General features: G+C 41.3%; 1 protein-coding gene across 1 annotated transcript in view; it reads right to left on the reverse strand.

Moving 5' to 3' along the window:
- Positions 1–669: 669 nt before the first annotated feature.
- elp4 (elongator acetyltransferase complex subunit 4) overlaps positions 670–27,371 on the reverse strand; it is a 54,112-nt gene continuing 27,410 nt past the window's right edge. Inside the window, exon 10 of the mRNA XM_067487628.1 lies at positions 670–1,143. Within this exon, the coding sequence (XP_067343729.1) occupies positions 1,015–1,143 (129 nt within the window). The 3' untranslated portion in view covers positions 670–1,014. The remainder of the gene's footprint in view (positions 1,144–27,371) is intronic.

Genomic DNA, 27,371 nt, shown 5'->3' on the forward strand with positions numbered 1-27,371 from the left:
GAAACATTTAATTTTTCATGTTGTTTTTTCTACGTTTCTCCATGTCACCATTTGACCTAATTTGTTCTTTTGGGCTTGTCATGGCAAAGCAGCTCATCCAGCAAACATGCCTGATGAGGTGTGAAGCCTGCACCCAAAGCCAGCTCTCCTACCCTCTGCCCACATTCCTGCTCAGCTCCCCAGCTTACTGGAGGTAGGTGTCATTCGCCGACACAGTCTCAGGGTCAGATGGAGGCATCTCTTCCCGAACCTGAAACCGGCGAGGCAGACCAGAGATCAGTCATTCATAACACGCTTACTTTACATCCTCAGGCGTACAGGTAGGTCAACTTTGCCATGAGAGCTGATGTAGAGATGCTGTAAAGTAAAGCTGAATAGTGAGCACACATTGTGTAATGTGCATTTAGTTTTTTTATTCAGCTAAATAAAGGCACTTTCAATTGCATTATCCTAGAAAAAAGTTTACTTTCAGACTGTTGTACATGGTTCAGCTAGGCAGGAACAGCCACTTGTTTTCTATTGTAACCCCAGAGCTTGGGAGAATGCACTTAAATTATTTAATGTTTGCCAAGACTCAGAGTCTGTGAGGGCTAGAAAATATTTCATAACATTTAACATGTAAACAGAGCACACAGAGGCAAAGAAAAAACACACGAAATCTACCAAATCTTCATTTGTCCATCTGGATTTAATTGGGTTAGGTAGCAGTAACTCTCACAATCCTATGACTTCGTCAAATTAACTTATGACAGTCTAAACTGTCCAAATATGAATGTACTATATGCTTATAGAAAAAGAACTTGAAATATCGTTTGAAATGTGTCCATTAGGAGAAGAGGTACTGTGGATGTTTAGATCTTCACCCCTGGGTGGGAGAGTTGGCAGGTGGTAATGGCTGACAGGGTTATCTTAGTTGACATTATGTGGGTGAGGGAACATCCTAGTCACCAAGGCAAAGAGGGCAACGCTGCAGCTTTCCAGGTGTTGGTTGCCTGTGGCGTCTGTGTGGGAGCACTAGAAGTCCAGGTGTTTGTTGCCGGAAGTGCCAGAGCCACAAGCTGAAGCCACCGTGGCCCCTCCTGCCAGATCCCCCCTGCTCACACGACTCACCGTCTCAGACAAGTCTGGAGGCAAATGCAGTCTCTACAGAAAGAAAATGTGAGACAGAGGAAGAAGAGAGGGGAGACAGAGTAACAGATCAGTCCGTCTGAATAGCGAAAAGAAAAAAACAACAACAACAAAAAAAAACAAAGCAAATTGCATTAGATGCTTCAGCACTCCCCTTAGCACTAGCAGTGTGGAGTAAACCTGCTAGTGTGCTCCTAAATGCTTCAGAGAGCTTTAGGTCTGTTACAGCTCACAGGGAGTGTGTGTGTGTGTGTGTGTGTGCGCGTGCATGTGTGGGTGAGGAAGGGGTGTTCTGAGAAGCTGTACTTAGGACAAACCTGCGTGCATTTATAAGCTGAAGTAAGAGGAAATGAGTGTTCATTCACAAATGTGCATTAAGATCATGGATGTATTTGCACGTGTGCTGATTCTGTGTTTGTAACACAGAAAAGCTGATAATTATTCTCGGCTAATGCCACAGTCATTAAAATCAAAATCGTGGTAAAGCTTATCTGTAGATCAGCCCTGTGCCAACTCTAAGCACAAAGAGGTTAATGAGGGCCACTCATGTAAAGCCAACATGCTAACTACTATAAAGCTTAAGAGGGGCTACACTGCTCTGGTCTCTGCAGAAGCCACGAGAAGGGACATCAATGGTACTCGACGAACAAAGTCTTGAAGAGGTGCTTGGAGCTGGAGAGGAGCTGAAGTAGCTCCAGAGTCAAGTGTGTGCCCGACAATGGTGTTGAGTAGCGTGTTGCTCGAGTGTCTGTCGGGGACGTTAAACCAGAATGCAGGCATCCCAGGCACAAGAGAAGTTAAACCTTGTAATTTGCACCTAAAAGAATCTGCCATGACACATGAAACCCACTGGCCAAAGCCTGCGCTCCCACCCCACCCCAACCATCTAAAAACATCCCTGCCCGCCACATCCTTTCCCCCTCAAGACATCCAGCTTTAGGAGAGCTGCTCCACTCCCACAGATACTTATCTTTTTCTTAATGACTAGGTGTTTGGGAACAGGGTTTAACAGCATCATTACTAAGAGATAATTCTGCACTACACAGCAGTCTACCCCTCTAGGGTAGACTACTTCCTCCCATTGCTTAATACTGCTTTAAGGAACCCTGACACACCTGAGATAGAATTGCAAAATGTTTTTACCTCACTGATGTTCATGTCTGATATGAAGCCGTGTGCTGCTGCTACTGTGGCTAACAGGTCGGAGGCTAATCATTCTCAAGTGGCGTCTTTTCTGTTCAACACGTTGCCTTTGTTTGTGTGTCAGCACACCGTTTGTCAAGCAAGTAGAGGAAACAAGAGGAGTTGCCTTCATGCAGCCCAGCCAATTATCTGGGGCAGGTGGGCACTGAGACACTGTGAAGGGCCTATAATTTAACACAAGATGGTAAAGGTAAGGTTACACAGGACTTTCAGAGGCAAGAATGGAAGATTCCCACTTGGAGGAAAGACAAGACAAATGAGCAGAAAGTAATCCTTGTGACGCCTCAAGAAAAATTGACAAGTTGTGAAAAACATACATGATAAATTTGTTGGAATCTTCACGGTATGTAACTCTCTCTCTCTGACTTTCTCTTTTACAGACACACAAACACTCATGCAAACTCATATATTGGCCTTGAGGGGGCCTCCAGAAGCTCTGCCCTGCTTCCACTCCTGCCAAACCTCACCTGTGTAACCTTTCGTGTCTCCAGCTCACTCGAGTGTGATTGAAAAAGAAAAACAATGCATTGATCAAGCCTGGACTCAGTCCTGCTTAGTGCACTGCAGCGGAAACACAGCAGAGAGAGAAAAATCAATCACATATACATCATCCGCAGTGGGTGAGTTAAAAAAAAAAAAAAAGACATCACACCGTTGTCTGGCTGTCACGCACCCACAAGCCTGGCCTGGCTCTGGGCTCTCTGAACCCAATGAGCATGTGCAGAACGAAGGTCAAAGCAATCCAGAAGTGCAGCTCAGCTGCTCCAACCTTTGAGTTCAGGGGCAGATGAGAACAATCAATGGTAACATCAAAGTTGGAGGGAGGAGCAGACAAAACCAATCGATTGGTTTGACACACAGAGGGAAATGACAGCCTAGTAAACAGCCAGCATCCATCACACATCACAGCCAATATAAGAGCTGGTAACAGTTGTTGGTAATCAGACTCATAAAAACTTTATATTGAGTTCAACTGTTAAAAATACAGTCCTTTTGTAGAACTATCTATGCAAGTTAACTGGATGGGGACAATACCAACAAAGATATTTAGAAATATACACATTTGTGTGCACTGATTTTAGTAGTGACGGGCCAGCGACAGGGCTGCCATGAACATTTGCACTGACACCAAATGAATGGAGGTCGGTGTAGGACTTATACAGACATAGTCAGAGAGGCTCTGAGTCTGGTTCCCTATGACCTGCACACTCTATGATGTAAACAAGGACATCCGGAAACCCTCAGAGACATAGTGGGGTGTATGTGTGTGTGAAGTCTTTCTCTGCTCCCTGGCAACCTTTAAGAGGGTGGAGAAAGTGGAAAAAAAAAAAAAAAAAGGAAGCGAGATGGAGGGGGTGGTAGTGGAAAGGACTGGACGGTGGGAAACTAGATCAGGCTGTGGTGCAGTAGCGAAGGGGGAGATTGTGAAAATGGATGTGGGCCACAATGGTAGTGCGAGTATGCGTGTGCAAATGCGTGTGTGTGTGTGTTAGAGATGTGATGTCAGTGTTCCCTCCCTTGTGGCAGGCAGGGGTAAAGGTTTGTGGTTCAGCTCCGCTCCACAGCCAGAGGGGCTGGGGCCATGCTGGCAACAGGGTGAGGGGTGACAAAGCTCCAAACGAGCGCTAAGCACTTGAAATGAGCCCTCAGGGCTGGCCCACAGACCAGCTTTGCCTAAGAGGGTTACTAATATCACCCCACAATGGACAATTCCCTTCAGCTTACTAAACACCCCAAAGACCCGGTGCTTAAGGAGTATGGTTTTTCATGCTGTTTATAACTTGTCAATTATCAATCTCCATATACAGTACTCTGTATTATATCAGTGTTTGATGACAAAATTTAAATAAATCACAGTTTTGTCGTTATTTCTTTGATATTTGCGTCTTGCTTATTATAAAGTCATGTAAAAGTCTAATATTCCAAGATCCCAATGGATGTATTTTTCCAACACGAGCTTATAAGGGAGCCACTCATACAAAGCAGCACCATCAAAGGCATTCCACTGGTGGTAACAGCTTGCTAATGACTGGAGTATTAGGTGCTAATTTAACGACTCATTTCTTCCATAGAGTTTTAGCCACACTTTCAAATGGCTCGAGTCACTGTACAGCTTAGAACTATGGGAAACCCAACACCTTGTTGGAACACATGACGACTGGTCTGGCTGTTTTAATCAGATTAGCTGATATTAGAACATGCTCATGGAAGGGACACAAAATTTACCATAAACAGCTACTTAACATAAATATTGTTGTCATTTTGTCTGCGGAGTTGACATCAGTGCATCCACGGAAAACATCATAAATAGGCAAGCTGACCATATTCTGTCATGCATGAATAAGAACCTCAAGTTAATGCATTGAATCATATGGATCTCGAACGGATTTATATACCATATGTCCAGTATTCATTGACAGTGGTCGCATTAGAGGTGATACCTGTTGCCAATTCCATTTCCCCAAGCAACACAGTTTCAGTGCAGCCACTGTAAACTAATGTGGACGTCTGTCCACGACACCAGGTCAATGTCCTCTATTTCCAGTCCCATTTCTACAACCAGGCAAGGGTCAGAATGGTAGCAGAACAAAATTGGTAGAAATTTCCCAGGCTTGCTGGTCTATCCAGTCACTAAACCAAGCTAAATCACCTCCTAGTGCCATAATCCCTCACACCTCTAAAGTTACACTGCATTGTGTGGGAAATCATTTGCTGAACCTATAGGAACTAGTATTAACTTCAGCACACCAAAACCCAAATAATGAGGTGATGTGATTTTCTGTTAGAGAAGCAAACTATCATCACATTTACGCTGGCAATTTCAGAGAATACTTCCGCTACCTTGCCAGAAAGACAAATGCAGAAACAACCCAGCATAAATCCCCTCACTTTGGTAATTCTAGACCACCTGCGCCTAACAAAAGCAAGAAGAAGCTCTACCTTCCTCTGCTTTTGTGGTAACAAAGAGTGTAACACAATCCCTGGCCTTGCCCTAAGAATAACCTGTTGACTGGGGAAGTTTCCATCCACCAGGCATTTTTAGAGTCTAAAAACATTCTTTGTTATTTAATTTATCTTCCTCATTGTTTCCAATTTATACGATTATCTTTTGGTCATGTAAATGTTAACAGATTTACTTTTTGCTTGAACCTTCCCCATTCGAACATGTAACGATTGTATATTTTCCATTTTTTAACACTATACTACCACATGCTGTTTAGAAAACGAAATAGTATGGTTTTTGGCAAAACAAAAAAAAAAGAATGAAAAACAGAGAGAATAAAGAAACAAATGTAAACTACACTGGAGCTAATCTAGATTTTCTCTTTGGTAATTTGGAGATGGTCACCTGCTCACCATGTCACCTGCTGCCTGATCCAGGATAATCTGAAAGGCAGGCATACAGTCGGTCAGGCGGACTGACAGATAGACTGATACAGACACAGGCTCCTCATCTCTTCTGCTTCATGGCTAATGCATCTGACAGAGTCGGCAGCAGGCGAGCAGAAAGATGAGTAAGCATTTTGAGTGTAATTATATTCCCAAACACTGGAAGAATGGGAAGAGACTAATAACTGACTGAATTTCATTAAAAGCAAGCATGTCCAAACAGGAAATTGATTAGCTGACAATATTTCAAGGTTTTTTAATACCTAATGGAATGTTTATTCCTGTTCTCTTGAATAGGTAGCTCCTCACTTACCCTTCACGCTCCACAGACTGATGTAAAACAGCATTTCATAGTATCTGTCATGTTACTAAACCTGACATGCATGGGAATCAGTTGGCTCTGCAAAGCTTCTGAATAACCAAATGGACAAACAAGGGCCAAAGTGTAACTGCGCTGTAATACAACAACTTGACTTGTTATCTCCACCGTCATCATCTTCAACGGAACCCTCCTCTGGGGGCCTCGACTCAGGATGTCAAGAGCTTTGAAAGGGGAAGCAGCGTGGGGCCATTTTGTCTCTTTTCAGTTCAGTTTTGTTTCTTTTTGGAGGGTGGTGTTGTATGGACCCTGGGCACTGTAGGGTAAGGGGGCGAGGGCACATTGACCCCAGTGGTGGTGGGTAGTGGGGGAAGGGGGTTAGTTGGTGTTATGGACTTGGGCACAGCCAGGGAGTGCTGGTCCGCCCCTGGAGTGACATGTTGCCTGGGGAGAAAGGGAGAGGGATAGAGGGCGCAGAGTACAAACATGTCTAAGTGCTGCCTTCACTACCAATAGGCCCATAGCAAATAGTGCAGCTGCATGGGTTATGACAGCATATCTGTGGGACCTCTTGTGCCCTCCACCCCTCAAACACAGATTTTGCCCCTCGAACCATGACTCTGATATGAATGTCCTCAGGTTAAAACACCACTGACACTTTTGGTGAGAGCAGGTTTTCCAGTGCTACAGATACCCTGCTTCAATAGAATAGAAATTTTCTCTATATATTTCTTACACCCTAAAATACAGCACACAACTAAATATAAGGCTAAAGCTTCCCCCACCATTTAAAGGTAAAGTAACTCATACTTTACTTTCAGTGTTGAGGTTTTAATAAGAAATTATCGTAACAAATTGCAGGGCAGTATGAGATTTCTAATAACTTTAAATACTTGGAGAATGTCAGCAATGAGTTAAAGGAAGAGTCTGATATGCCTATGAGCATCAATACTGCACTCACACCTGTCCTGTCAACATGAAGATGGAGCAACTAGAGCAAATAACCGTATGTTGAACTGCTCCTTCAAGAGCCCCATATTAACTGGCATGGCCAGAGCTTCAGTCCCCACAAAATAAAAAGGCAGAGCAATTCCAAGGAAAACTTTTATTCATTATTCATGTTTTTTCTGTGTTGCACTCAGTCTACAAGTGCACACACCCATGTACAAAAAGACAGATGGACACACACTGCCGCTTGCCTATGCATGTGTCACCTAGAAGTATTTACAACACGAGTGCACAAAGCAGTCTAGTACAAGGAGAGTTTCCTGAACCCAGCCTTCCCTCCAACAGAAAGCCCTAATTCTCACTTGCCGTTTGTGCTGCGATGGAGTTCATGCAGTTTACAGGCGTAACATTTGGCAAAGCGAAAGGTCGTCTGGAGGTTACTGTGTCAGCCTGGGTAAGTGGCTGACCCTTTGGGAGGGGTGGGGATGATCACTCTCACAGAGGAATAGTCTGTTGTGCTTGCAAAAGGAAAGGACTGAACGAGCCACAGAAAGAAATCTGAGAGACTATGAGAGAAGGTAGGAAACAACATCATACATCAGTGTTTTTATGCCATTTGATGTAGTTTCTGTGTTAGTTTCTGACCACAAGTTTGTAAAACTTAGCTACCACCTCCCTGCTTGTACATGTCCTGCTCATAGCATAATTACAATGTAGGCAACAAGACCAGTGTGGCACAGTAGTCTGATATTGTCCCTGCTTAGTGCCAAAAAGCTCAACCCAACAAGGTAGCATATGCCGTCCTCCTCAGTAAAGGAGTTGGACCACATATTAAGAAGAGGAGAAATGTGATAACCAGTGAGGGGTTCTTTTCACCTGCCAATACAGGGAAACTGCTTGAAATCTTCTCAAACCACGTATTCTATGGAAAACAGACAATGCTGATGTTACCAATAGTTACCTGCATTCATCAAATTATTATCTGCAATTCAGCAGTAAAGGAAAGGAGAATTAAGAGGACAGAAATAGTGGCAAAGAAAAGCTGGAGATCTGGACATAAACATTATAAACTATAACTTAAGCCAGAATGAGAAGAGTAGGCAGAAAGGGAATTTATCTATCAATAAGTAATGTAAAGGGAACAATAAATAAGTCTTCCTGTTTGTCCCTACCTAAGTCTTCCTGTTTGTCCCTACCTTCTTGTACAGCCAACAGGACTGATTGCTGACGTCGGGCCTCCACATAGGAAGGCAGGCATCTGTTGATATTGCACTTCTTTTGGCCCTGGGCACCAAACTTGGGGATACTGTTGCTTAAAATGCTAGCTGGTTTAACAAATTTTTGCTTCTAAACACTCATAAACGCAGGAATTAAACTGTGCAAACACAGTGGTTTGGTTTGGAATAGGTTCTAAATAAATTTACGTAGGTGTTGTTAAAATTATATACTTTTGCTTCAATTCAATGATATGCCAAATAATGTAAGTCACATGATTCATGTTATAACACAGCAACAAACAGTTGACTGGAACTCCAGTCTCCTGTGAAAAGTCTTTTGCTTTGTTGATCTATCCACCAACGTCCTTCCTTTCTGCTTCTACAAAGAAAATATGAAGTCGTGTTTTATAAATAAAGGATGTGGAATTGTTTAATAACCCTTTCTGAGTACACCTAAAATGGTGTGTACATCTATTAATGAGCATTTTACCTACCTATGATACAGCTGTGTAAAATAATGTGCTGATATGTCTCCAATACCTCTGATGTCTTTTTGGTTATTGAAGTGTGTGTATGTTTCACTGCATCCGTGTCTGTTGATCTGCCCGGAAGAATAAAGGGGGGTGGGTATAATCCATCACCAGTTGATAGTCCTCACAAAAAAGAAGCCCTTTTTGCTGAGAGGACAGCCCTTGTGTGGACAAAGACCACCATACTGGGGACTTCATAGGACCCAGCTGAAAAGGTGTTGCCCAGAGTAACCCCATTCACATTAACAGGCATGCTGGCTAAAGCCAGTCATTACTGCTGACTTGGACCAGCCGGGCCACACATAGACCAGCCTAGAGCCTCTAAGGGCATTCACTCCACATCAGTCCACAGGCAAACAGCCTGAACTCTGCCACTGGGGAGCATCTAGAAATGTTACCATTCTGTGTAACTGTCCGTCTTGAGGGTTTCAATACACGCAGGCTTTGAGTACATTTGTAAAAAGCAGGAATATGTTCTTTTTTAAAGAGCAAAATAGATGACATTGCCTATTATTGAAAATGTGGCAATAAATAAAAAACATCTTTATGTGGAACTATAAACATAATGTACTTAAACAACATGTTCACTGTCTGTCCAGTCTGGGCCATCAACTAAAGCAGCTTTTCTGAAATGAAAACTTGGGTAATAAACATCCTGGACTTTCATGTAGTAAATTGTGACACTTAAGACTCGTGAAGCTAAACTTACATGCGGCGCAACTTTAAAACCACTGACAGGGGATGTAGGGAAATAACACTGGTTAGCTTGTTACAATGGCGCCTCTCCAGAATGACAGGTCTTGTGAGGTGTTCCCAATATTTAGTGGTCAGTACCTGCCAAAAAAGTCCACCAGTGAACAAAACACAGTCTTGGACATCCAAGGATGATGCATGTGGGAAGGTGGCGTAAGTCACCAGGTTCGATCCCTCACGAGAGCTACTGTAGCACAAACTGCTGACAAATGTATGATGTCAGAATACACAGTTTATTGCAGTTTGCTGTGTGTGGGGGCAGTGCAGCCGGTCAGAGACCATGCTGACCCGTGCCCACCATGGAAAGTATTCAGAAGTGCAAGGGATGAATCCAGCATTCACTATCTGACTTAGATGCTGAGGTATTTCCTTCTCATCCATTCATTTTCCCACTACCACTGTCCCTTGTAAAATAAGGCTAATCTCTTTCACAGTGTAATGGTATTAGAGAAATGCTAATGACAGACTTGTAGTAACCAGTTCTCCTCCTTGATACTTTCAGTTTTACACAGTGAGCCTACAGACAGGAGATGTTAAAAATGGAAAACGCCTTTTTAAAATTTTTAAATCTGAGCTTTATATTCCTGACTCAAACTGCAAACGATGTGCAGCGTAGCCACATAAACACAAAAAGCATTGCATACACACAATCACACTTCAATCTCTCTTTCTCTCTTATCCTATTTGCCCTGAACCCCGACCCCACCTCTGTCCTCCTCTCCACTATGCTCCCTGTGGGCAGGTGGTTGTGTAAATTTAGCCACAGCTAGGTGAGGTGCTTCCTGGGTAGACTGTTGGCAAAGCCACCTTTAGGGTGTTGAAGATGTCAGAGGGAATGAAACATCACCTCGACTGCCCTGTCAAAAAATTCACCACCTTCCATTTCCCCCATAACCTCTAGGTCCTACAAGCACTGTGGGTGATGGGGGAATTCTTTTGTTGTGTTTTCTAATTTAGCCTGAAAAACACCAGCCATTACCTAACCTCGAGTGTTAATTGTGAAGCATTACTAAAGCCAACTAAACCAGTGAGCCAGGGCCTGCGGAGAATGCATGCTAAAGTTAAATATCAGAGAGACAGTGCTAAATGCATGTGAGAACCTCTCGGCAAGTGACCGCTGCAGGAGGAGAAACTGCAGAGAATAGCTGGATTTTAAAACTATGACAATAAATAAAATTATAAAAAAAGACAACGGATAGCTTTAAAACTGGCAATATGACGAACAAATGAAGTGTTAAATGACATTAAATTATTGTATCTGTTGTATATCTTATTCAATTTGTAGACAGCTTGTAATAAAGACAGGTTGGGAAAAAAATACTAAAGAGACTAAATTAACATTAAGATGCAGACTTTTTAATCACAAAAAACTTTTATAAAACAAATGTTTTAATATGAAATGTCTGATAAAGACTTTGTCATAGTTCAGGAATTTAAACCTTCCATGCAACCACCTTACAGGAGGTAAGCCTTCGAAGGCGTCAATATGTGTTAATACAATTGTAAAGACTTAACAGCTTTGATAGGATAGCAAATTCAAATCCTCAAAGAGGTTATCTGTTTTAAAACACACACGCAGAATGCAAATGTCTTTTCGGGACATGTGACTGTCTTAAAGTTTCTATCAGGTGACTGGTGTTGCTTCAATGTGCTGTAAACACTGTGATTCCTGCAGCATACGTTTTGTGTCATTCTGTGCCTCCTGCACAATTTGACTACGTGCAATGCTTTGCTGAAATCAAAGGGAGTTTCTGTTCATTTGAGATGGACAATTTCCTGTTATGCGCTACATGTGTGAAGAGATAACTCCAGACAAATTCCAGACCTGATTCTCAAGGCATTGTATGTGGTTCTATGTAAAAATGGCTTTCCTGATTAGATCTTTTTTAAAAGATGATAACAAACAACTACAGAAACTCTAATGATGCATTTATGCTGTGGCTGTGCCTAATATCGAGCTGTAAAGACTTTGTGAATACATAATAAAGCTACATTAACGGCTCATTATCTAAAAGTAAAGCAAACAAGTTTAAAAATGAAATAAATGTTTTATTGAATTCCATTTCTAGACTTTTAATACCATATGCAAAATGACATAAAACCAAGAATCTCAAACAATCTTTTTTTAACTATATTTATTTTGATGCAATTGTTTTCATTGTGTTGTGCTATAATTTTTGTTTTGTTGAGGAAGACACACAAAGTAAGATTTTCATTGCATGGGCTCAACTGTCTTTACTATGCGTATGATAATAAACTTCTTGAATCTAATAATTTTAGAGTAAGAATAGATGTAAGAATAACCGCTATCCAAATAATGTGTAGTTAAGTGTGCTGTGGTTAAATACTATCCGCAGGTATTATGGTGCAGCTGATTGGTTTGTAAAGTGATCAGTCAAAATAAAGATATGTACCTTTCTTTTCATAATGCACTTTTTTACTCATATTTCTTTTTATAAGTACTGAGTTTTTCCATTTTGTGAAAAAGTTTCTAACTTGTGAGCAAAAGAGTTTTAAAAAAACGTTGAAATGAAAGCTTTTCTGTGGTTAGGGTGGTTAGGTTTATTTGTCAAAAACCTTTGATCACAAAACCACAAAGCTTGAGGAGACTAACGAGTAAGAATATTTATTTGTCATGTGTAATTAGTCTGCAATTATGTTCTATGAAGTATAGCTTAAATAAAAAGTAAGGGTAAGTACCGAGATGGATTCAGAGTTCTGTTGAGTTGAAAAGAATAACAAAATTGGAAAGCGTTCCAAATGGGACGATCAGCTTCTTCATTCTCCCTGATGCAGAGTTAGGCGTTTTGCTGGGAAATGGGCAGCCTGCCAGAATGGGGCCAAGTCAGAGTTGTCAGGGGATTACAGTTCTGCCTTGCTCACTGCAGGGGGTGCGGAGTGGGCCTCAATTACCCCGGAGCGGTGTGTTTGATTTGGCCCGGCACTTTTGAGGACAGACCAAAAGCTGAATAATGCACCATTAGCAACTCAAAATCCTTCCCTAAAATGAGTCCACTTATGCATCACATACAGTAATTGTGTGTCTATCAAAGGCTGGCAGGTCTACACCAATTACCCTGATAACAACAAAACAATCTATGCATAATATTATCTACTGAACACCTGTGGGCAGCCTCAAAAATTCAAGCTTTCCTGTTTAAAACCTCTACATCTCATTCAAAGTTTGTCACCAGCACATTGCGGTGAAATAAAGTGTCACCTTTAGAGCGCTAAAACACAAAAATGCAAGGTTGCTCTGCAATAATTTTGAATAAAAGGTGTGATAGTAGAACTGTTTATGTTAGCCTTTACAAATATGTGACATGGCAGATAGAGGAAGCGAGAATGTGAGACGAGAGAAAGAGGGAGATCCCCCTTCTCTGGCTACAGTTGGAGCTGTGCAATTGAATTTCACAGGATATGAGGCAGCAAATGGCATGTAAAGGCTGAAGCGTCAGACGGTTGCTGCCACACGGGCCAGACAGATAAGGGAGGTGTAAGTGAAATCATTAGGTAACTCTGCAGGACATCAGGAGCAGTTTGAGGTTGGCAGGGGGCAATGAGAGCCAAAGGTCCTCCTTGAGCCCCATTGAACACCCACTCAGCCTGACATACATGCACTTACAAACACACAGAGAGAATCACTTATACAAACACAAGCCGTAAGACAAACAAGGACTCAAGACAGACACAGGCAAACAACCAAGCACTGTTTTTTCCTCCCTACACACAAGCACATGCACATGAACACACACTAGGATATATGCTCATGCACACGAACACACAAACAAACACACACACACACACACACACACACACACACACACACACACACACACCACTTCAAGCTGCAGACGCCTCATTGAGGTATCAGCCTCAGTGATTGTGTTTGTCCACCTGGGTATGAAAGAGCCATTCTGGCTTGTGAGGAGGAGACAGCTCAAGCCGGAGCCCAGCTAGGCTACGTCTGTCTCAGGCTCTCAGGGAGGGGAGCAGCCAAGTGTGGATGCACCTCATTACCTCACTCATCCACACACCAATTACCCCTAAATAAATACACCCAGCCCACAGGCAGCAACAATGACATCCAGCCTGAAAGGGAAGAATGGACGCCGTTCAGAAAGCATTTGCACGCACAGAAAAGTGCTGCTGGATAATGATGAAAAAAAAAGTACAGAGAAAAGAAGCAAAAAGAAGAACATGCAGGGGGCTCCAAGTCTTTTAAAGAGCTCAAAGACGAAAAGAAGAAAGAGAAAGAATGAAACAAACACCGAGCAAGCAGAGTGAAGTGATTCAGAAAATGATAATTTCTTGCTAAATTTCACCCAACACATCCGCAAATGATTGTTGTGGTGGGGGAGGGGCAAAGTTTAATTGTTTTAATGCATGCAGCCATGAGATAGCTCCGCCGCTGACTAAAATGGTGATCACTGTAGAGCCGACACATATTTGCATGTAGGACGGACCGCTTAGGGTAACGGTAGCAACAGTGGGTCTGAAGGCCAAAGAACATTGGCTTAAAAGATGACAACCAAGCAGCCAAGGGGCTCAATCCCGACAAAGTTAGACACAATCTGGCAGGTGGCATAAAACAAACACAAATTCAGAAAATCTGGAATAATTTAACTGTTAATGGTACAACTGAGAAGATAAGCAAGGGATGCAGAAAAGGTATTAGGCAGAGAAAAGGAGACAGATGTGTTTTCAGGTAAGGGGGGTACAAATGAGGAGATAAAGCCAAGAGTTTCTTCATTTCCCCCTTCCACTCCCCCACCTCCCTCCATGTGGGTCCTTTCTGCATGAGTGACTCTGTCATACCTGGGGGACAAAATGGTCTCGCTCTCTCATCCTCTGTCTGTCTCTCTCTGCCCCAGTTCCCTCCTACCTCTCTCCTCTTGTATTTCTGTGCTGTGACTGTAGTGAGCTAAGCCTGGTTAGTCATGTGGTAAGTGTGTGGAAAAAGAGCCTGGAGTAAAGGAATAAGTGAAAGGCTCTATGAAATGTTATCTTAACAAATATTATTTTTAAACGAGAGAAATCCATTCACTAATATATAAAATCCTAAACTTCAATCAAGGAGAAACTTGTCTATTAAGTAATGCTTCTACCTTGTTACCCAAAGGCAAACAAAATGACTCACTTCCTCCTCTGACACCTCAGTGGTCAGGTGATGGGTGGAACTGTAAGTGGCTGAGGGTGGTTTGTAAGGAGGGGGGTGCATCAGGATGTAATTCCTTGTGGGCTGTTCCCCAGTCACCAGGATGTACAAACTTGAAAATAATCCACGTGACTAGAGTCAGCCGGTTCACCTGACCAGAGGCAGATTCCTGGTTATCAGAAACAATGGCTGGGAACGTGTCAGTTTTCCACATTGCTGATTTGGTGTAAGAAATTAAAGGTGATGGATAAAATTGAAGTGAAAGGAGCAAGTTTATTAGGATTCCTTTCTGATGAAGGGCTGACTAAGTCAGGGCACATTGTGAAGGTCAAGTGCCACAGGTGGGTGGAGCAGTGTCTACATGCAGTTGCAGCATAGTCAGGATTCCTGGTGTACACCACAACCCTTGGTTTTCAAAAGACTGCACTGGAAACCCAGGCTCTAGTATAACATGTAGACCTAAAAATAGAAGGTCCCCTCACCTATTTTATCTTCCTCCCTTGCTTAAAATGGCCTGACGGTTCCACCTGGGAGCTGCAGTGTTTTTACAACACGTACACATGAAGCATCTTTCCCACACGCTGACATACTGTGAATGCATCACATTGTCTTTAACTTCTATGTTTTTACTCAATTAAAATCTATAGGCAGACACTTGTACATTTGAGTATATTCTCATTAATTACTTTTCAAGGGAGCATGTAAAAACACGTGGAAATGCAAACGTACCGAAACAAACTTCAGCCCCCGATCCGCTTTCGTAGGAAGGTTTGCGTGACCTGTCAGATTTCACACACAATCCGCACCTAAGAGGAATGTACAGTAGGTGCAGGATCCCCGAGTACACACCCAGACATGTTGATCTGTACGATCCATAAATTTACAGACAAAAGAAAATTGGCTTTTGTTTGTATTCATCACAACATGGGCAACATGAAGGATGTGACAGGCTTTGTCAATGCAGATGACTGTGATTTAAAAACATTAAAACAGGAAAGTTGTGTAGCAGAAGCAGAACATTATGTAATGTGAAAAGTGTAATTCAACGGTTCACTCCGCAACTGCCAGAGGTTCCTAACCAGATGGCCTCTTGCAATGATTTTAGTTTGAATGCCCAATAAATCGGACACACATATTAAGAAAAGGTAACCTCGGTCTGTACATTGACACCTATTGGTAACCTAGATAACATAAAGTGTTCTAATAAAAAAAATTGAAGATTCTCTTCTACTACTTTATGCAACTGAGATTGGGCTTTCTTCTGTATAAGTGAGCCAGGTATGACTGTTGAGCATGTGAATCAGATTATGATCATGATGACAGGCACTGGTATAAAAACTACATTAATAGTTGTAACTGCATAAAAATAATGGCAACAGTTGGCTAATAGCAGTACTTCTACAGCTAATATGAAAAATGTTTAGAGTTGTTATGTGAGGAAAATTCCCCAAAATAACATTAAAGGTTACTGAGCTACAAGATTAAGCTTGACTAACTTGGTAACAGTTTAATCATAATTACCACGCATTATAAAAGCATGTCACCTGTTTATCTTCACTCAAGAGATGCTATGAAATAATGGTTACAAAATTGCAGAGGTTATAATATAAAAAGGGCTGCGGGAAGCAGAATATTACATAACTCAACAAGATTTACTGTAACATTTGAGTGAGGAGAATTTAATGGGATTTGTTGGACAGTGACTGTGTCTTAATGTTCCATGTCACAGTGGAAACTAACAATCCCACACAGGGGCACAGTTTCAGGATTAGCAAGACAAAAATGATACGTTCCAGTTGTATGGGGCATATACAGTACGCTGGCAAACACACTTACTTCATCTGCCAAATCCCTAAATTAACACCTTTTTGGTGGGAAAGCTCAATTTGGAACACATCACACCAACACCACAGCTGGCATTCAAGGGTAAAATTAATTACTTCAGATACATGTGCTTCCTCTCAAAGTGGCAGACTTATTTGCATTGAGGAACATTCAGCAGAAGTAATCGATGCACACACAAAATACGGCCACCCAATGACCCCGGCCCCATCTCAAAGTCCCTCCCCATCCCCAAAGCCCTGAAGGCTCAGCCATGCATGGAGGAACAAACACAGGTAGTGAGAGCAAATCAGACTGCAACAAAACACAGAAACATGAATGGGAAGCATTACAATGACGGGCTGGATGCAGGACAATGGGCCCGCCATTAAACAAACGGCAAATCCCAGGATGGGCTGCGGGAGTATGATACAGATTACAGGCACCTAGTCCCTGCCTGGGGAACAGGGGAGATGGAGAAAAAAGGACACAATATTGCAATCTGACAGCTGACGTCTTCATATAAATGTATGAATTTACATTCCAATTAGAGGAAATTTACATCTTAATCACAGCGAGCAGTGTGTCGGTCCCTCGGTTAGTGTGTTGCTACGGTAATGAGGTGGGATGCTGCTGTGCTCTCTCATCCAGACAGTGATCTGTCAGCAGACGACACCTCCCTGTTATGAGGGAGCTGCACCCTTAAATGCAACCACCACCACAATCCAGTAATATTCACTCAAATCTGTCTTAAATACCAACAAGGTGTGAGCCGCCACCCGAGGATAATGTGCCAAATATGGAGTTTGAAAAACATCAAACATATCTTAAATATAGTGCGCTGAACCAGGAGTGTCTTTAACTGTCACTCAAGTGACAAGCTTTCAGTGCTCTATGGCATGCCATTTCTAATTTCCATACTAATAATGGGTATATCATCTTAAATGGTTTGACTTTGTTTTATGGCATTTGAAATGGATGGTGAAGCTGACTGTGGAATTACTCAAACATATCATGTCATCAGATCACATGCTGCTCTGCTGCTAACAAAAGCAAAGTTAATGGCTGAGATGGAATGATTGTGAATGTATCATCAATACCCATCTGGTCATCATTTACATAAATGTAAATCATAACATACAAGCTTACCTTTATCGACAGCACACGAGTCATTAAGAAAATGTGTCAGAAGAGAAGGCAGACAAGGACAAATAGTTCAGAAGAAACAGCTGAAGTCTGCCGAACAACGAATTGCGTGTTCACGGCTCTAAAGTGTTTTTGAGGACACTTGTGGTTTAGTTCAATTAGCAGACAAGAGCTGTTGGTTTGAGGTTTTTGGAAGTGAAGCCACACAGGCATGCCTAAGGCCTGGGCAAAGTCTTTTTATACGCTCACAACAGAGAAAGAACGTACATACAAGTCATATCAATTTTAATGAAAAGAAAGAATATTGGATGAAAACTTCAGCATTCAAACTTTGCCAAAACAACTTTCATCCTGTGAAATCATTTACTTGTAGAGCAGCACTGATTGCTGACAATGCAATCAGGAGAAGGAGATTAGCTACCACTACACAGGAGAGGACATAAATCAGTTTAACACAGTCCTTCATGCTTGACTTTAATACAGGGATATGTGAACAAAAAAATTGGAGCTAAATGAGGCATGGTTGCTTTATCGTCTACCTCATAGCCAATCAGGCCTCTTCCGTCAGAGACACTGCTGTAATGGCTGATATCTATGGACGAAGCCTATTACTGGATACTGCCTGTAATTAAGACAAGTCAGATTACACCAGGCGGCTCCGGCTCTGATATGTAGGCTGCCATTAAGGCCTGAAGTAGTAATCCTAGGTACAGCACGTTGAGAAAAAAGAAATACCCATGTGGTCAAAAAATAAAATAATTAATAATGACCCTGACGAATTAATGGAGAAACAAACAATGTTTTGTGTTCAGGGTAGGTGCTGAGTGCATTCTCGAGCGTCACACAGAGCGATATGGATGGGGCGTAGTTGGGATTTCACTTCAGCTCGCAGGGTGTTTGGAGAAGATGCCAGGAGGCAGCACACACCACCTTATCTTGTATATTCTAACATTGCAGATTGATTCCCACAGCAGTGCTCCTGTGCACTTCTGTCTCACCGTCTAAATGAGATCGCCTATCTTTTTGGGGGCGGGCAAATGACGTTCAGCAATTGAGTTTAGCTTGACTGTTAGCCATGATTACAACTTCTTAAAACAGGCAGCAGCTCATAAGATGCCAAGCTGACTTTGTGTCTGCTGGCAAATGAGGTGAAAAGGGTGAATGTGAAGGCTGTTAAGTTGGTATAAAAACTCTGAATGTAGAGAGAGCAACACTTAAAAGGCTGACTATGATTAAAAAAAGAGGAGAGGAGGGAGTGAGCCTCTGACAAAAGAACCAGAGAGAGGGAGATTATAAGAGGAAGAGCAAGCAAGTCTGAGATGGGAAAGCACTTATTTCTGCACAGAGTGACCTTGCTAACACTCTTCCTGCTCTAATATTCACCACTACACGTGTTTGTGCACTGTTCTTCACCCATCTAAGCACGCAAACACTCCTCTCAACACACACACACTCCTCATTATACAATTTCACTAGCCAATTATCTATGATGTGCACAGGCTTTACCACCTTTGCCAACATTCAAAGACAGACATGACAAACACCAGGATGTGTAATCTATGTGGGGCATAAGAATTTCATTGTATTGATTTAATTATAATTTTGTGCATTACATTTCCTGCCCCTTCATAAGACTTCTGTTGATGCAGAACTGAGGATTTTTAGAATGTTCATCGAAGTGTGCTGTTAACGGAACTTTTCATTTGTTGAGGATAGCAACTTAAAATGGCACTTGAAAGTCTGTGAACATAAATTCTTGGCGTTTTAAGACTCACCCAATGAAACAAGACAACAAATTACACTTATTCATTTACTTTTGGTGGAAGATGATCCAATATCTGTGCGTGACAAAAGTACCTGGACCTTTAGGATTATTAATTCATTTTAAGGGGAAATGAAAGTTAGAGTGTAGGAGGCTCTGCATTGTTTACAAAAACACAATACTGGTTGTTCAGTATTAATGTCTGATCATCACTCAGATTTGTAGACGTGTGATGGTTCAAACAAGTGAGACTTTTGAAAAACCCTGCAAAGTATTAGTGTGTATAAGTGTTTGTACTCCCCAGTCAACTGTGATCATGTATATAAATGGAGAATGTTACCCTCCTCAGGAGTTGTGGACTAACAAAGGAGGATACTCTCAAAAAAGAACACTGCTGGCCATCTACGGTTTGCTCACCAGGATGTGCATTCAGGCTAAAAAGTCTTAAGAAGCGTTACAACTGCATTACAATGTAAGAACCTTTTCTCATCTGCGAAACATTGCGACAGTAATAATAATAATAATAATAAAATAAAAAATAATAATTTTATTTATAAAGCACGATTTGAACCTGCTTTGCTGTCTCTGGACCAAGAAAACTTGCCATCATTGACAGAACTATGACTTCTAAGGTGTACAAACAAATTGTACTGGAAAACGCAAGTATCCAAGAACAGAATGTTATTTATGCTTTATGCAAGGAAGCCAACTAACATGTGTGACTATAAGTTGTCCTGTAAGAAGAAATGTACTAAATCCCCTCCTAACAATGCTGTGGATCATAAATAGATACTGAAAAACTCACAAATATTGTTGGATGATTTTCCACAGTAAATAAATGAAGAAACAGCTGATACCTGATTTGTTGTTGATGTTAGTATTACTTTATGTCAAAAAGTATTAACTTTTTATGGAAGACAATTTACATTTTAAATAGCACACTACAAGTAGACTATACTAAAATGTATGTTGTTTGTAATGCATATGGATAAGGAGTTTGCAACAATGTGGTATTAGTACAGATTCTGAGAAGTATGCAATCTTGTCTGTAGATTCAAACATGCTTTTGATTCTGTAAACATGTAACCCTGCATTACATGTACTGTAAACAATATAAACCTCAAGTTTGTAATGGTTGTACCTGAGTTGTGAATTTGGAAAAGGGAACATACCCATGTTCTAATAAGCCTTTGTTTAAGTGTTATCCCCAGCTCTGGACTTATTACTAGTATTACTGGGTTTCCACAAGAACCTCAAATGTCAAAATGTCAAGTGATTTGCAGACTGAGTAGCCTGGAGAGCTGGTGGCATAGTAAAACACATTTATATTTATGCAGAAACTATAAAAATACTAAAGGGTTGATAAACTTTCCAGCACCACTGTATTTCTGCTACATGTAGTCATTCAGCAAATGAAAAAGGTTTCCCTCAATCATAAGACAGAGAATTGTAAATTTCTTCTGATTTTTTTTTAAACATGGCTGTATAATTAAATTTTATAAATAATTAATTTAATAAAATAATGTAATGCAACAATGGTATAGGAACTGAAAACAACTTTTTAAGTATAAAAAGTCATGTAAAGATGCACTGTCAGGATTTAATGCATGATAAACGCACGCACACACACACACACACACACACACACACACACACACACACACACACACACACACACAACTGAACAATCCTACATTCAGAGTGTGTGATGAAGCAAGTGTACATAGGGTCCCCATACAAACAGTAAGTGGGATGAGTGTTAAACATCAGGCCATCGGATCACTTCCCTCTCCAAACATGAAGCCTTTAATAGATCCAGGCCCTTGATTTTTTCGCACCACTGAGTTGCAACTCACAAAGAAGAACAGAAGGCAAGGGGTTGATCGAGCAAAAACACAAAACAAATACATAAAACAATAGAACAGACTCCTGGACAATTTATGATATTATTATTATTATTATTATTATTATATTGACAATAAAGGCATCCGACAGAAATATGTGATGTGATTTATACAAATCTTTCTAGACTTCCCAGAAAACACATTTGACTGAGAAAACAATTCATAAGAATCCTCAGACTAACATATGGAGTAACCTTTGTGGTCTTTCGGGACTTGGGGTGGTGGTGGGGTTATGTGGGGGGGGTCTAACGCTCCAAGGACCGTAGGCACGCTAGGGAGAGGTGAGCTGTCACCCCCCATTACGATCAGGGCCTGAGTTCAGAAGGGGGGAGGGGAATCAGGAGAGTAGGCAAAGAGGAAAAAAAAAAAGCCAGGTTCCTTGCTAACTGCCATCTAGAGCCATCTCCAGGCCTCAGAACCCTCAGTTTACAACAGCCTCATGGGAAACACTTGCACGCAAGTCCTCCTCATCTCTAGCTAGCAGTAGGGCACTGTGTGTAGGGGGGGGCTAAAATGAAGAAGTGTGCATGTGTGTGAGAAGCTGGGCTGTGTAAGCAGAACGTATGGCTTTTGCTTAACAAAACAACAAATGTCCATGTTTCCTTACTTGCTTCAAAGAGAGGGGTTATACTGATGTGAAGCCTGGTTGGATAACAGAACAGTGAATAGGTCTCTGCAACTGTTCTTTTATTTTATTTTAATTTTAAAATGAGAGCAAAGAAAAGGCAAGAGAGGTATCTCCAGAGCTCAATGTAGTGGGATTCCCAAAAGAAACACCTTCACTACTCAATAACCGGCAGATTTCTATAAATGGCTGCACTGCTTTTCAAATTATACAGGATGGCAGTGACACTCTATTAATATTGTGTCAGCTTCAGGATGGCAAAAAGACAGGAAATGTTTTAGCTTATTATGTGATAAATAACATGGTGCAATGTTATATGCCGGTGGATAAGAATCTTGCCTCAGATTTGACCTTTTGCTGCCTTTTGTGTGAGTTTGGATGAGCAATGCTTAGGCACATTCTGTTCCCCAGATCCCACTCCTAACACCCCTGTCACTCATCATCACTCATCATTGTTAGGGACAAAAGGAAAGTTTGGTTAAGCCACACACTGGAGTTCGCCCACTCTGTGCCTCCCCCACTTTCGCACATTCGCATATATGAGTTAGGGACTGTGCGCACACACACACACTGACAAAGAAATGTGTTCAATTTTTGCTCAATAAACACATAAACACTGGGTCACGCGTGCAGCCCGAATTGATGGCGTCTTATACTTTTCCATAAGGTGCCGTCACCTTGCCCTCCAACTTGCCTTTTGAAGTGCCAGGTTGTCCCTCAAATGGCCCTCTGACTCCTCAACTGAGTGTAATTAAAGTCCATTCAGGGATCTATATGTGTCCTAACTATCCTCCATCATGTTGCCAGGCCTTTCAATAGCCACCTGTGAACTCTGAAGGACAGGGAAACTTGCCCTCATAAAATTCATGAGCACTGCTACACGCAGCAGCTGGCCAACTTCTCTCAATGGCCAACACCACTTTAAACAACTCTGTGTTGACTGTTGGGTGAATCCTTTTTGAATACGGCCATATTCACAGTAGCAGGGGTTAAGTAGCTCCCGTGATTAGCTGAAACAAATGCCTTTATGGTGTGGCTGAATTCAAAGAAAAAGAAAGAGGATCAAGCGACCAAATTTGTTTTTGTCAAGCAAGGGGTCACTGAGGGATTGCTGACAGAGAAATTATGTAGAAAAAGGCCAACTGATCTGACATCTTCCAGCCTGCTGTGTCTTGGTGTATTTAAATGAATGCACTAAGGACACACATCAGTTGCAACTTTATAAATAATAGACTCAGCACAATAAGTGCCATGTCAAGCTAAAATGTAAACATTTGATTGTCAACTTATATACAATAACACTTCTAGCAGACCCACCTTCTAGCAGACTCCAACTCTGTGTATCTGCATTGAAGTTGAAACTATACTGCTGAGGTAAATGACTGACTTATCATTGCTTATGTCTATGATAACACATACTTTTGCATTCCAGTTTCAGAAATTCAAAATTTGACAATGTAGGAAGTTTCACCATATTTATGACAAATGCTGATTGTACTGAAAAAAAATCGCAAATATATCAAGAATCAAGTCAATGCAATAATCCTTGGAACAATATTATACACACACACAAAGATTGATAATTGATCTCAGAAAGAAACATTGAGTAAAGTAGATCATATTTATATTTACACACATTCAACTGCACATTTTACGCCCAAAAACTTAGCCACTTTAGAAAACAAACTTATTTTAATTAAATTGTGAGGAGGGAAGCCGATTTACATAACATACAAAAACACTGTGCAGACACACAGACAAATCCATGCACACTCCTCCTCCTGACCCCCCCACAACACTGAGCCCTGAGAGTGTGGGAAAGTTATTTTTAGGTCCCAAGCAGAGAGCCTTCCTGAGTTTGATGCTCCTGCTCTGGATCAACATTCCACCTTTGAACAACTCCGACCATGAAGCTGTTGGTGCCAATGATGGCCACTTTCTCTGTGGAGCAACAACTGTGAGTGGCTAGTTTCATTTAAAATGGGACAATTGGTGCCTTTTGCTGCCCACCACTGAGTAAAGCCTCAATAATAATGGAAACTATCTTTTAGTGCAACTTTAGGATGAACATTGCTTAGAGCCCCGATTATCCTGGAATCAGCATAGCTTATATCCACTCTGCACATTGTAACATATGCAATCCTGTGCAGTCTAATTTGCAGTGTTACTAAGTATTTGAATTTCTATAATCTGAAATACGCTACAGATATTGATTTTTGCTGCACATAGATTAACTAATTTCTCTTGGCATATCAAGTCTATGTACAGGCTTTACGCAACCAAGGATCAAAAGAAAACAATTAATTATGCCCGACTGAAAAAAAGCAGGAGAGGTTTTGGACATTGTCTACATGAATGACGTTACCAATCTTGCAAGTTGTTTTTGAGATTTGTAGATGGACCAAAGGCAAAATCAGGGACACGTTGCTAAAAGGAAAATAAACAGCAGAGTGATTCAGAAGCCAACGATACAGTGAAGATCCAATGTATAAGCACTATGATTCCCAGTCACTACCATTATGCTAATGCACAGCCCTGAACACACTTACACATACCCTATAGTACCACAAGACATCCTTGGATGTAGGGTGGCATGCAGGCTCTTTCCATTTCTCTCTCTAATAGGAGCTGAAGACAACTAGGGCTACTTTAATCAGGTCTGAGTACAATGTGGTCAGTCTAGTCTGATGGGGGCTGAGTGGTGCATGGACCATGTTAAGGGTTCACTGCTCAGTGATGAAAGAGCTTCACTTCCAGGGCGAGTTCAGGCAGACCACACTCTTACACAGTCTGGCAGGAGGATCACAAATGCCCTGTTTTGCTTTAATACTGTCTGTTTGCAGCAACCGTTTCAGCATTGTGTTGATGTAGCACAGAGGGCAGCACATTTGGCCTACATATTCGTTTACTGAGCTTTGACTTAAGTGCAGCCAACACAACTGCTGCTACTTTTTCTTCCCAAGCATTTGACCAAATTAATTAATTCATTAATTAATTGTAAATAATAATAAAAAAAACTCAACGGTGACTGTACTGCCCGGGGGGTGGGGAGGTGGGGGCACATTTACATCGGCCGTATCTCAGTGGAATCTTGGGATTTGCCATAAGTAGAATGGAATTAATTGTGTTTGTTTTTTCTTAATATATAATAATGAAACTGAAATCTGAATTATTTCTAAAGTTCAACCATTCAGATATCACAACAAACCCACCACAAAAATGTACACGTTTGCCCTCCCAACACACCTAAGACTCAGCATAGTGCAGTGCCTTTTTAAACACACATGCACATTTACAGAATAGATAAAATCCCTGTTAAATAATAAATGCAAATCTGATGTATGTTGTGAATATTGTTCTGCTGAGAGGTACTATTGCGTGCTACGGACTGGCCTGCACCAAGCTCTTTTTCTCCCGCACTCGCACAAACCGCACCTAATTCCAAAATGCGACAGGGGCTGGTGTGCACCAGGGAAGGAAGTATAAATTATTCAAGTTGAATATTATTCCAAAGGTCTGTTCCCAAGGCAGACACAAGAATCACAGGCAGATGTATGGAGAACCTAAACTTTTATTGCATGCTACTAATAGGTTCAGGACATCCAGTACAGATATTGTTTGTATTTAGTTTGTTCTAACTCTGCAAACAGTCATTGTGAAAGACTATTTGTATCAAATATTGGATGACCCAGTTCACTTTTTTCTCCAAGTTACTTCTTTTCAACATTGGCTTTTTCTGATCTTTAGTACCAAGCATTATTTGAGACATGGGGAAGCCGATATACGACCAGGCATGGAATACAAACAAACATATAAACAAATATCCCAACAAGCCCTGAGGACTATGTCTCTGTCTAACTCGTTCTGCATTTTACAATTCTTTCTTTCCCTCCCTTTTTATTTCTCTCTCCATACGACGGTTTGGTGCCTCTGAGGAAAAGCCCTCATTTTAATTAGACCTGACCTGAGAATCACTTAACTGCTACTCTCCTTAACTGCCTCCCCCTCCTCCCCAAGCCTTCAGTCTGCTCCTCACATAGGTCCATTAACACCCTTCCCTCGGCACCCATAGGCTTCATCAGGGGGCAGACACAAGCTTTGTCTTAAAGACGTTTTGAGGACATGCCAAGAAACATTAACCTACTCCACACACCTCCCTCGGACTCTTTCCTTAAATCTTCTTCTACTCAGCATCATCAAAATCTTTTTGCTTATTTTTCCTGCTCTCTGTTTGTTTCGCCTCCACAAAATGTATATCATGTGAGATGGAAGGTTACTGGATTGCATAATTCAATTAATGGGTTATTACATTTATCAACAGACTTTGGAGGGCATAAGGCCACTGGGTTTGGGTTTTGTGGCGTTTAGTCCTGTGGCCGTGAGGGCTTATAGCACTGCAAATTGAGAAAAGACCTGCAAATTCAAAAAACAGCCTAATCAATTTGAAAACACAGGTGCAGGATTAGGAAACGGATTTGGTTGCGTTGTAGCTTTTGCAGCGCATTTCATAATTTGGTTGCGTCGTGGCTTTTTGCAGTGCATGTCATCCTGTGCCCGTGTCGTCAAATTAATTAAATAATAATTTGCAGTGCTGTGATCTTTCAGGGCCACCGTAGTTTACTGTGAGCCTTCGAACAAAAAAAAAGCCCTAGAGTTTAAGCCAAAGAGCTGTGTTGGTGGCTGCGTGTTGTTGCAGATACTGGTAAGACAATGAAATACAATCCGTGAGGTCCACTTTGGGTAACACCTCCAAAAGACACAAAGACTATAAGAAACCAAAACATTGCACAAGAGTTTAAATTTGTGTAGTTTTCACACATCATTTTGGTAATATCACCCGTGTCACCTTTTTACCCCTGTGACTGCCGTACAAAAAGAGGAACTAGAGTTGGCAGTTGATCTAACAGAAACGCATGCTTCTGTGTATATGACCAGCCACCACAAAACCTTGACAGAAGGAGTTTTAGATGCTGCATCACAGAAATGTCCCCATTCACTTAATCGAGGGGCTTTGTTTTTTCAGGATAACTAAAGTTGGTTTGAACACTGTTTTTTCACCATGAATTCAGATATTCAGAAAAAACAGGGTCTTTAACTCTGACATGGGTGTTAGAAGCTACGATATAGAGTAAAACATTAAATATCTTTATCACTAAAAATCCTTTTCTTCTAAAATAAAACATAAGGTTTTCAAAGACTAGAAAATCTTCTTTTAAGCCAACATAACTGCACAGACCCTCAACCATAGTTAAATAGCTTGTTGACACAGACACTTCCAAAGAGTCTTTCTAATAGAAGACTAATTTGACAAAAATCCCAGTCTTATACTGTAACTGACCTGTGACGTGACTACACTGTCCCAGGACCGCAGGCATGTTGACTGTCAGTTTAAAGGGTCACACAAAGGTAAGGAGAATGCAAACACATGCCATCTGCATTCTTCAGAAATTCGTCCTCAAAGCCTATA

Source organism: Channa argus, chromosome 2 (assembly GCF_033026475.1).
Source record: "Channa argus isolate prfri chromosome 2, Channa argus male v1.0, whole genome shotgun sequence".
Taxonomy (NCBI): domain Eukaryota; kingdom Metazoa; phylum Chordata; class Actinopteri; order Anabantiformes; family Channidae; genus Channa; species Channa argus.